This window comes from Chanodichthys erythropterus, chromosome 2 (genome assembly GCF_024489055.1).
Source record: "Chanodichthys erythropterus isolate Z2021 chromosome 2, ASM2448905v1, whole genome shotgun sequence".
NCBI lineage: Eukaryota > Metazoa > Chordata > Actinopteri > Cypriniformes > Xenocyprididae > Chanodichthys > Chanodichthys erythropterus.
In genome coordinates, this window is record NC_090222.1 from 33,894,093 (window position 1) to 33,906,179 (window position 12,087).

The following is a 12,087-nucleotide window of genomic DNA, read 5'->3' on the forward strand; positions in this document are numbered from 1 at the left end:
ACAGACTGGTTTTGCAGGATATCCATCCAGGAAAGACCTTAACTTCTCTCATATTACTGCCTACAAAGAGGGTGGAAACTGCAGCGCTGCAAGCCCTGTGAATTAAAATAATCTCAAAATAACACAAAACCTAGAAAGAATGTCTTTTAATAGCAAACGAAAACATTCAGCCTCAGGAACATCCAGGTCTGCTTCAACAATAGGAATGTTATTTAGTCATCACAATGCTACTTGGCAAGGTTAATTTTTTTTAAACATTGCAATTAGTACCAGGATCACTTAAAATGATTAATTCAAAAACTTTTTCGTGCATTCCAATGAGATTTTCTGTAATATGAGTACTTGACGCCCATCATTAAGCTACCTCGTCTGACTAGAGTACAAAAATATTCAGTTCAAAAATAATCACCGGACTACAAGTTTCATCAATGACGGTGTCCAAGGTTTTAATTCACATATTTGAAAATTATACAAAATAGGATGAACTGCCTTTAGCAAAGTGCTAAAGGCTGAAGGGGAGATTGTTGGACATGTATATACCCTCAAAGCCACATGCATGACCTCTCTCACTGGAACATACACGCTCACAGGTCTGCTGACATACATAGGTAGCATTAATATTTTTAGTGTTTTTTTTTTTAAGGAACTTATCCCCCTTGGTTATTCACTGCATAGATATGTATTAAAACAACAGAGATAACAGACATGCAAACACACTGTGTCACATTCTCACTCATACACACACACACTCTTTCTCATTTAGACCTTGTATACTCAGGACTTACAGGTGCGGAGCTTTGGAAAACTGTAAATAGGAGCAACTGGGCTCAGGACTAGGTTTGTATCTAACTCTTCAACATTTGTTTCATAAAGGATTATTTAAAAGGTGATCAATTATTTAACAGAAGGCACCAATTACTAAACAAATCTTTATAGAATCCACCTCTAACAAATTTTAGACGAATTTCCAGGACATTTTTAATGCCTTGAATTCGAAAAACAGTACTGAGCCCAGAAAGTGGTATCTGATAAAAAACAACAACATTTCATTTTATAAAGTCTTCTAAGACTAGTGTTGTGTGGGCATTGAAGGGATTTTTAGTGTTTTGTGGTGAATAGTACCAGTTATTCGATGTTGCTAGGTTGGGATTCATCCTTCACACAGAAACCCAGGGATGTCTGGGAGTGACACAGGGTGACGTGACCTACCTGAAATACTTGCTTTGGATTAGAACACCAATATTGATACAAAATCATCTTACACTTTACTTGAGAATGAGCAGAAAACAGTACCTCAAAGAAATATGCACTCAATTACGCACCCTACCCAAAAACATCAGCAATTAGTGTTCCTTGTTATGTGCTTAACATCAGACACTCTGGGCGAGACACACTCATTCAAATTCACACAGACTTTCAAGAAATTAAAACAACAAAAAGGTCACAAAGTCCTAAACTTTACATTCTTTGAAACAAATTCAAGAAAGGCAAAATAAAACTTTCACAATTTTTTTCCGATGAAAACTTACAATAACTTAGAAACATCAAAAATAGCAATTAAAAAAAAAAAAAAAAGGAAATATCACATTGCTGCCAAAAAAATTAAGATAACAAAAACGAACCATCTTCATAAAGTTTCATAAAACCACTAGTATCTCTTGAGGTTATTTTTATCGTACTTTGAGGAGAAAGAAATACATATTAAGCTTGTGTCCCTGTACAGAATGATCTAGTGTCAAAAAGAACCTTAAACCAGACAAAACCAAAAGCAGAAAAACAAAATATAGCCACTGAGCAATGTCCTGTCAGAGGAATAGCAGCTATGTACCTCTCTGACTCCCTCTGCTGGACAGCACAGTGTGTTCTGGAATGTTTTCATATCTAAGCCACTTTATGGTTCACTTCTTTGATCCGTTCTGCTTTGTCTTATTCTCGTACACTTTTTCCACTCCAATACGCACTCTAATCGCAGGACAGCAGTGGGGTCTTTCTGAGACAGAAACACTAGACATACCCCACTTAACTTTGTTTCTGTACACTCGGTCTCCACTTGGGGAGGTTAACAATTTCTTTCACAACATGTTAACTTGTACAGGAAACATAAAAGTCTAGTGCTTATACTGGTCTACGTCATATTATCTCATTTTAAGTCTAAAGACAGGACTTTTTGTGGCAGTTGTGCTTTTTAGCAATAACTACGGGTCTGGCCTTCAGTTCGGATGGTCCAATTGGGTCCCGGCAGGCTTCCCTGCCGGTTTAAGCCTCTCTGGTTCCGCAGCCCCGGAGGTCGGAGAGAAGGATCCAGGACAACATCTCGGCGTGGTGTGTTGGGATATTGGGGAAGCACTGACCCTGACTGGTACGGGTATTGGTTATATTGGTTGGCCACTGTCTGGGGCCCGTATCCTCTTGCTGATCCAAGCGCTAAGTTTGAGAAGGCCACTGTAGGTGGAGTGCATGTGTGGGAAGCTTCTGGGAGGCCTTGAGGGCCCCAACTGGGGTATGGGGGGTCCTGATAATATGGTCTTGGGGGATAAGGATTAGGGGTTGTGCTTTCTCCCTGGGAGACTGGGACAAAGTCTTGGCTTCTATAAAACTTTAGGACTTGGTCACCAGATGGCATGACGTCAAAAGCTTGTCTATACTGGCCTCCAGAAGATCTCCGCAAGGGGTCTTGACGTTGGAAAGGTCCAGATACCTCTCTAGGTGGCACTTGACCTTCAAAGCGCCCTCGAGAGGGTCCTGGAGTGTAGACATTGTATGCAGGTGGTGGTTGCTGCTGCTGCTGGCTAGCGTAGGGATTTGGAGGGTGCTCGATGTGTGGAGAAGAGGACGAAGAAGATGGCACTGAAGGACCCTCAATTTCATCCTCTACAAGCTTTTCAATTAGCAAGGAGGCAATTTCCTTCCCAGTTAGGACATGAACAGGCTCTGAGCTGGTAGTTTGGGGATCTGAGCGGCTGCGGAAATGCATGGCAGTGGAGGCCGATGCTGCTATATTGATCTCTTTGGAATCTGAGGATACATCGTTCTGGGCAGGGTTGTCGAAGCTAGCTGTGGGACTTTCATGCTCTGAAAGTTTCTGCTTGTCATCTGGTTGAGACTTCGATGGTGGTTCCAGCGTCTCAGATGTTTGATGATCATTTTCGTCAAGGTTTGTGGTGGCCCAGCCCTTTGAATTAACCCCAGATCCTGGTGGGTTTGTGAAAGGATAGTTGACGTAGATGGGCTCTGATTGATCTTTTGTGATTCCCTGCACCGGGGAAGCCTGAGGTGGTTTCAATACAGAATGCTGATGCTGATTCAGTGGTAAGTCTTCTGGCCTGGAAGCCTCAAAGTACCGGTAACACACCTTCCCATTTTCAAAGTAGGGGTGAAGCTGGGAAGCGGTGTGGTCTGCAGAAGGCGAACGCTGGGGCCGATGTACGTTACGTTGGTGAACGGATAGAGGCATCATGCCCGCAGAGGAGCCCACTCCAGCGGACGCGGGTAAGGGACGCACTTCACTGCGGGACAACCTGACAGATGATGATGTCTGTCGCTGAGGACGAGGGTGTGAAGGATTTCCTGATGATCCATCCTGGGAGCGATGGTGAGAATGAGAATGGGAAAAGGAGAAAGAGTGAGAATGTGCTGCGGCCCAAGCTCGTGTGGCCTCAGATGACCACAGCTGGGGAGCCCTACTGCCCACAGGTCCTTGAGGGTTGTAGGGAGGAGGGTAACCCCTGGAAATAGGCCTTTGATTGGCTGGGTCAGTGAGACGGAGGTTTCCCTCCAGATCCAGCTTCATATTCTGATAGCTGTGGCGTGCATAGCTGGGTGGCACTTGTGGATGCTCAGGTGCACCAATCTCATAGTAGAAGTTCTCCATCTTGGATGGGTCTTCAGAGGGGACAACCGTTCTGATCTGAGTGGACTGAGTCTGTTGCTGCTGTTGTTGCGGAAGGTGTGCAGCCTGGGCAGCTTGGCTGGCCATTCTGGCTGCATGATAGCGAGACAGCATGTCACAGGTACTGCTGATGCGCTCAGAGAAAGCTCTGGAAAGTGGTGTGTTCCCTTGTGGAGGCCCTGCCAACCGTCGCATACGACTGGCATCCAAGGAGCGACGCATGTGATCATGCCGGTCAGTCTGAGAGAGTGGAGCCCTTAAGGGAGCAAGATCAGGGGGCTTGGGCGGCACTTTAGGGCGGGTGGGCTGGAACGCTCGTACCTGGGCCAGTGGAGAGCTCTCTGATTTGGAGTGCAGGAGCTGAGTATGTGGCTGGGCTGCAGGCTTGGATTGGCCACTGGATTTCTCCTGCTGAAGCTGTGGCGCAGAAAATTGCCGTCCATATGCTGGGGGTTTTCTCTGAGAAGGGATGGCTTCGCTGGAGGAGGGTGGGCTGGATTTTAAGGGCTGCGCTGGAGAAGTTGGCTCTTCGTTCTTGTAAATGGGGCTTGGGGTTCGCTCATTGTCCTCAGATGAACTGGCAGCTGACAACTCAGAATTGGATGTCCCAGAATCAGAGACTGAGCTGTCAGAAGAGAGAGTTCCAGTGTCCTGTCCAGGTGGTGACCTTGGATCTGTACCATGTGATTTGTCTGCAGGATTTTCAGCAGCAGTTCCACCATCATCATCATCATCACCCTCCGTCTTCCATACAGACAAGGGGCGCACAGTGGAGTAGATCTGATTAGGATCAGAAGACAGCAGAGCTCCTGCATCAGCAGAAAGGGACCTCTGGAAGCGGACGTCTGTCTCAGAGGAGGTTCCACTCTGACGGGGGCGGTAAGGGGGAGAGGCACCTTGCCGAAGTGCCTTGTTGGCACTTTCAGCCAGAGCCAGAGCCATGAGGCGTGCAGGGTTCTTGGGGGGAGGAGGAGGGGGCTGTTGTGATGGAAGGGGAACACCAGTAGGACCCAAGATACCTGAAAAAAATGGAGTTGCTTTAGTTACTTTAATTAATTAAATATTTTTAACATTAAAGCAGAGGTTCCCAAACTTGGGGAGCACAAGAAAATAATTTTGACAGAAAGTTATCTCATTACAAACACGATGGAAATATGATGGAAAATTGGCTGAAATTGAACATGACGTTTAAATCAATTATTTATTGTTTGGTTGTTTTAAAAAACATCACTTAATTATATCACTACATTTTTCAAAGACTTGTCCTGTCTGCCCAATACTTTACACAGGAAGTAAACATACAAATGGCGATATAGAACTATCTTCCATTACTAATTTCATTAAACTTTATATAAGAATTCAGGCCCACACATAAATAATTGATAGTCATACATGAAATATAACCATCTTCTGATAAACTAAATGAAAAAATTCCTGTGCCAAGATGCATTTGATTAAAGTTAAAAATGTGAATATGGCTCTGGATATTATGTTTACTGAAAAAATGCAATGGTGATACTTGACAATAGCCAAAGGGTGTGCAGTCTGAACAGTTTGGGAACCACTGCATTAGGCCATAATCAGAGTGTGTACTCACTAGGACCCTTGATCTTGGCGATGGGGCCCAACTTACTGTTGAGCTCTTGCTGGCAGCTCTCTGTAAGCTGAAAGTCACATGACCTCAGGAGCATAGATATCATCTGGGGTGGCTGAGACGGTCCACTGCTTGGAAGTCCAGGTTGCAATTCGCCAGCTCGTCCACCAATCATTTCCAGAACCTTGAAAGATAAAATGGTTCACTTATAGATCTCTGCACATAAAACTAGGATAGATGTCACCTAAAGGTAGTAGTTCAAATAATACCACATACACAACAAAATCAATGAATATGTTATTTTCACCTTGGCAGGTACACTGATGGAGATCGGATCAGAGATGTCCATAGGGGGGGATTTGGGCGCTTTAGGTGAAAGTGCATGAACCATTTTACGTGTAAAGGAACGCCTCTCCTGAGGGGGCTGAGCAGGGGTTGCAGAGGCCGCTGGAGCTGGCGTCTGGCTATGGGATGGGCTTAGGTTTGACTCGCCCTGCTGGGCTGTGCTTGAGGGAGCATTAGTGACTGCAGACGGCCTGTGTTGACAGAACACTTGCTGAGGCGGAGCTGCTGCAGCCAGGATCAAACTCCGACGGGCTGCGGCCTCTGATTGGTTGAGAACTGAGTCTGGATCTTCTGTGATCGAGCGTTGGCTACCAGAGCGGGTATGGCCTTGATGGCTCAGACAACGATACGGAGGGGGTGCAGCTGCAGGAGGGGACTCCCTGCCGCTAGGAGCGACAGCTGTGCTCCCTAACCCTATTGGCCCATCTTCCAGGAAGGTGGGGCTAAAGTCAATGACATCTTCTGCCATCCATGAGGTGGGTGGTTCCTGGGAGAAATCAGGCAACATGTACACACCCTCCTCATCCTCTTCGTCTTCATTTTCCTCATCAGCATCACGCATTTCCTCAGGCAGCAGGCTGTCGTAAGAGCGGCTCGGATGGATTCTAGATGGGGAGTGCTGGGGAAGGAGCTGCGGATCAACAGAGGCAGCCAAAGAGAGACCATCACTGCTGGAGCGAGGTCTTCGTAAGCGTTGCATCTTCCCCTGACCTGAGAGAAAAACAGAGCATCACATATCACTCTTTCATTTCATTACGGTCACTTTTGATCAATTTAATGCATGCTTGCTGAATAAAAGTGTTAATTTCTTTACTGACCCCAAACTTTTGAACTGTATATACACACATTGGGTCTCATTCATGAAACACGAGCAGAACAAATTTTTGTGTAAATCGTGTGTAAAGTGGTTCTGGCGTAAATTTTCGGATTCATTAAAATGTTCGTATGTTGCAAATGTTAGTTGGTACGAAAGAAATCTACACCTGCTCCCAGCCACGCGTAAATAGTGCGTTTAACATCCGAACGTTTTGCTCATTAATAAGGCTGCATTTTAATTCACCTTAATAAGGTACATTGCACAGCATTTCGAAAAAATATTATATATAGTAATTACATATGTTTTTTCTTTTTACTTTTATTGTGAGAGCCAGTATTAGCATCTGTAAACGGAGCACTTTAATCAAATAATTAATTGATTTCAATAGGGCTGGGCAAACTAATGGCCCCTTAATTGTTATGGAAATTGTTTCCTATAAAATGGCCAAAATCCTTCATTTGGTGTCATAATATGATGCCCATATATAGTTGTCAGTCGGATTTAATGGGCGGGATTTATGGTAATTGACAATGAGCGTGCATGCGCGTCCCATTTACGACTGATTGGAAATCATTAACACACACACACATTTACGAAGTATTTGTGAATCAGGAGAAGAGTTTTCGGGAAGGTCTCTTCACTCACATATTTACTTGTATATTTACGAATGTTTCATGAATGAGACCCAATGTCACAAGAATAATGAAAAAATAAAAAAATGTTTTATTTTTTTATTAAATATATATTTACACATATATATGTATACATACAAACATTTTTTCACATTTTAAAATACTGATCTGTTAGTTCTTATATCTTATTACACTGCTCCCTGGGAATTGATTGGTCAACCAGGGCATTAAAGCGTTCGAAAATGTCATTCATACCTGCTCCACTGTGCTGAGAGGACAGGGACTCCTCACTCTTTGCTGACCTGAGCGTCACACTGTCCACCCTGCAACCTAAAGCAGACATAAAACTCTAAAAACTGAGCCATTTTCATCTGACATTAGGACATGCAATCTATTTAAGATAAAGAACAATCTAAAGATATTAGCATGAAGTCTCTTATACCTGCATGAGAAGTAGCGGGCTGGAACAGAGAGGTGATCCTGGTGGGTTTACGTCGACCTGCAGCTCCAGGTTTTCCAATGGCAAAAAACGTCTTCCAGCTCCCACCTGCTGACTTCCGGACCTTCATCCCTCTTTTCCTCCTAAAAGAAACAAGAAAAAGTGTTTAAATTATTTAAATGTAAAGAACTTAATTTGCAGATTAACCATTCCTTTATAAGTCATTGATTTGTGCAAAAAAACCCACTTGTCGGCAGGCAGGTCCAGTACAGTGTGAAACTGGCCGATAGCATGGTGAGGAGATCCCTGAAGGAGAAGAGGAGCTTGTGTGCGAGCCTGTGCCTCCTCCAGAGACAGAAGCCTGGTGGACACAAATGACTTGGGCCTGGTCAGAGACTGACGTGCTGTGGAGTCAGAAGGAGGCAAACCAAAAAAAAAAGATTCAGATTCAGATCCAGCAAGGCAAAGGACATGTGCGAGTTAATGCAGTAATGCAGCGAAGAGCGCAGTGATTGACAACAAAAAACATGATAGAACATGATACATGGCAAACAACAAGACATCTAAGCATCAACAAAAAACATCAGCTCCTCCAACACTTCCATAGTCTGCACAGCTCTACTACAACAAGCTTTGTGGAAGAAATACAAGAGCGGGCCAACAGACAAAATCTTTTGGTTAAGACCAGAAACAAACTATGCAAGTACACAAATGCACACTTTGCCAGGGCTTAGGTAAGACTTAACATGCATTCTTGCAATACTGTGTTGAGTCAGGTAATGAACGTTATAACACCTCTTGTGGCAATGTTGAAAATGCAGTGCATAATTGCGCTGCGTTATGATTTGCTCTCTGACATTTCCAAATGTAACAATGTGTAAAACTGAGCTTGCATAGCTAGTAATGCTTGTGTTTGTGTACTTGCATAGAGATTTTTGGGCCTCAGCAAGCCTGTAAAGTCTGGGACATCAGACGAGTAGAGGAATCTGAAAACAAAGCCTGCAAAAGTATCTGACATACAGAAAAAAAAACAACAACTAAATGACACTTTACCTGCTTTCAATGTCTCAAGAGTCCAGTCGACACATACAGATACTCTTTAGCTCAAATTTTCACTATAGCATCCATCCCATTCACCCATCTTACCAAATGATTGTCCTCAATGCCCTACTTAATGAAAACCAAATTTACATGGTGGACAAGATCAATTAGTAAGAACCATAAGATTGATATTTATACTTTGTTCTCCAACAAAATAAATGAATAAATGTCAACAAAAGGGATTTATTGCCTTATTTCCATCTGTGCGCTGTACAATTTTAATACGTCATTTACATGTCATGAGCAAAGGATGTCTTTACAGCTGTCCAACATAAACAACAGTCAAAAAATAATCCATCCATGTGGAAAATTACATTGATAAAAAATATGTGAGCATAGATAGTATCTTTTGGATCCCTGCTTTAAAAAAAGGATTTACATTTTTTAGCTGGACATTTATAGTCATTAGCTGGTCTAGATGGTTGATCAGCTAGTCTACTAGCGGATAAACCTGCTTTGTACCTGGTAGACCACCTTTAACTAGCAACAATCCAGATACCATATTCCAAGCTGAGGCATTCTCACAGGACACATTCGGTTTCTTTTTTATGGACATCCATGTACAAATATCTTGCTGTCTTACTGAATTTTCAGAAACAGTATATGGAAGGTAATACACCTATAAAGCTGATTTCTGAGTTAGCTTTTTAACTCAATAATAAGTACAGTGTGTATAGCCCCTTAAGCTGGTTTGACCAGATTGTGATTTGAGTGTCCACTGTAAAGTCAGAGAGTCAGTCTGGATCTCATATCACGGAGAAGCGTCGTAGCTCAGGGTCCAGATAAGAGGGGTCAGTCAAACAGGACTCCCCCCTCGCCTCCTGAAGACTAACCAGGCGTGTTCGGGGCTGGCGTGAGATCTTGTGCTCCGCCCCTCTTGTTGCTATGGAAACACACAGCTCGCTCTCAGTAAGCCTCACTTACACATGGGTGAGTCAGGCCACTGTAAATATGTTGTAAACTGTGATATGTTAGCCAGGTTCATCACAAGAGACTAATTTATCAAATCACATGTATAATAGGGCTGGGAGACATATTAAATAATCACAATTTATTTGCAAACATGTTGAAGGAAATAAGGTTTAAATCTCCTCCTTGCCTCACAATTACCAAGCAATATGACAGATTTTAATAGGTTCTCGGATTTAAACCTCCCTAAAATTGCAATTGTGTTTGGAAGTCTTTTGATCATTCGTATAATTATTTGGAGTTAAAAATATTCACACAATTGTCCGTGTGGCATTTTACATATTTTAAAATACTTTAATAAAGCACATGCAAGTAAATTTTATTTTAACTATGTATATTGCATATTTACGGATGCAAATAAGAAAGATAACTATTCTTTTAAAGGTTAATTTTGTGCAAATCTGAAAACAAAAAAACAAACAAAACAATCCATGATTATTTTAACTACATTTTTTATTGCGTATTATTTATTAAATGAAATGTCAGCAGTGTCTGTTTGGTTGAAATGATGGTTCATTTTGCATGAATAATAAAAAAATATCTCTATTTTAAGCCATTCCAGAGCAAATACATATACTAAAATAAACAAAATAAATATAATAAATATGTATATATACATATATATATACACACACATATATATATATACACACATACACATATTATATACGTATATATATATATATATATATATATATATATATATATATATATATATATATATATATATATATATATATATATATATATATATATATATATATATATATATATATATATATATATATATATATATATATATATATATATATATATATATATATATATATATATATATATATATATATATATATATATATATATATATATATATATATATATATATATATATATATATATATATATATATATATATATATATATATATATATATATATATATATATATATATATATATATATATATATATATATATATATATATATATATATATATATATATATATATATATATATATATATATATATATATATACACACACATATATATATATAAACACACACATATATATATATACACACACATATATATATATACACACACATATATATATATATATATATTACCCCCATATCAATATCTTGTTGTCCCCAAACTTGTGATCGGTAGTGTAAATATCATGATGAATTTCATCAAAACACTAAACATATTACAATAAATTCACAAAATAGCACAATAATTTATTTAGCCATATCGCCCAGCCCTAATATATTAAATTAATGTTGCTCAATCCATTACAGCCATTTAATATTGTGTCATAAGGGATAAAAAAACAGAGTCACAGGTCTGATTGCAGTAACGCATCACCGTTAAGTATGAAAACAAAAAGAGCTGCATCTCAGAAGGGGAGAAAACTGTGTTGAAATTAAGGCCTGGAGGCTGCATCAGATGTCACTTTAAACCAATGACTGGTGGAGGAAGTTAATAAACATTCATTTTAATTTGTGGCAATTCTGTAATGAAAACAAGCCAGAGGAAGCACTACATCTGGTGCATTTGCTACTATATCGGTTTACCAGACAACTCCGTTCCAAAGCATGGTGCACTGTCAACATAAGCAGCATCCTTACTAAAGTTTGTCACCGAGCTTGTCACATTATGGGATTGGCTTCTTGAAGGATACAACATTTCTGCCAAAAGAAAGGCAGCATAATTAAGTTGCATACCTTTTTGTCGACTATGCCTTAAAATTCTGCTTATATAGGCAGCTCACTAGGTTTTGGAACAAAACCAACATCACTGCCTGTTTAATGAAAGTGCTGTTTGGAGACACCGGACTGAATGAGTGGTTTACTGATGAGTGTGAACATGTATAGCGGAACAGATTTGTTTTCTGGTTCGACATACCTGCATTGAAACGTCCAACAGAAGTGAAAGAGTCACTGAACAGAACTTCCACATTGCTGAGCAGAAACTCCACGACCACGGACTGAATGCGCACTTCTTTAAACGGATCAGCACCGCTTAAACCTGCGGCCTCAATTTCTTTGGACCTGACACAGAACAACAGTAGATTCTGATTCAGACAAGAGGTTTATTCTGAACGACAAAGCTACAACAAAAAGCAGTGAGGACTTCAGTAGTGAATCACATAGATGTATATGAGTGTTCAATTTAACAGTAACATAAGACAAAAAACAGATTGATATTTTTGAAAATATTATTTTGATTGATAATTATTTATGTTATGACAAAAATATGGCTTTAAATTAGATTAGTAATCAAAATATTAGACCTATA

General features: G+C 40.4%; 1 protein-coding gene across 8 annotated transcripts in view; it reads right to left on the reverse strand.

Annotated features, from left to right (window-relative positions):
* Positions 1 to 136: 136 nt before the first annotated feature.
* arhgap33 (Rho GTPase activating protein 33) overlaps positions 137 to 12,087 on the reverse strand; it is a 59,100-nt gene continuing 47,149 nt past the window's right edge. For 4 of the 8 annotated variants that reach the window (XM_067410765.1, XM_067410764.1, XM_067410759.1 and 1 more), the window contains 7 exons: positions 11,695 to 11,840; positions 7,964 to 8,120; positions 7,720 to 7,859; positions 7,533 to 7,607; positions 5,791 to 6,539; positions 5,487 to 5,667; positions 138 to 4,908 (listed from right to left, as the gene is read on the reverse strand). In XM_067410765.1, coding sequence (XP_067266866.1) covers positions 2,186 to 4,908; positions 5,487 to 5,667; positions 5,791 to 6,539; positions 7,533 to 7,607; positions 7,720 to 7,859; positions 7,964 to 8,120; positions 11,695 to 11,840 — 4,171 coding nt within the window. In that variant the 3' untranslated portion in view covers positions 138 to 2,185. Of the gene's footprint in view, positions 4,909 to 5,486; positions 5,668 to 5,790; positions 6,540 to 7,532; positions 7,608 to 7,719; positions 7,860 to 7,963; positions 8,121 to 11,694; positions 11,841 to 12,087 lie in introns of all 8 variants that reach the window. The other 4 variants (XM_067410758.1, XM_067410761.1, XM_067410762.1 and 1 more) reach the window with 2 other exon arrangements.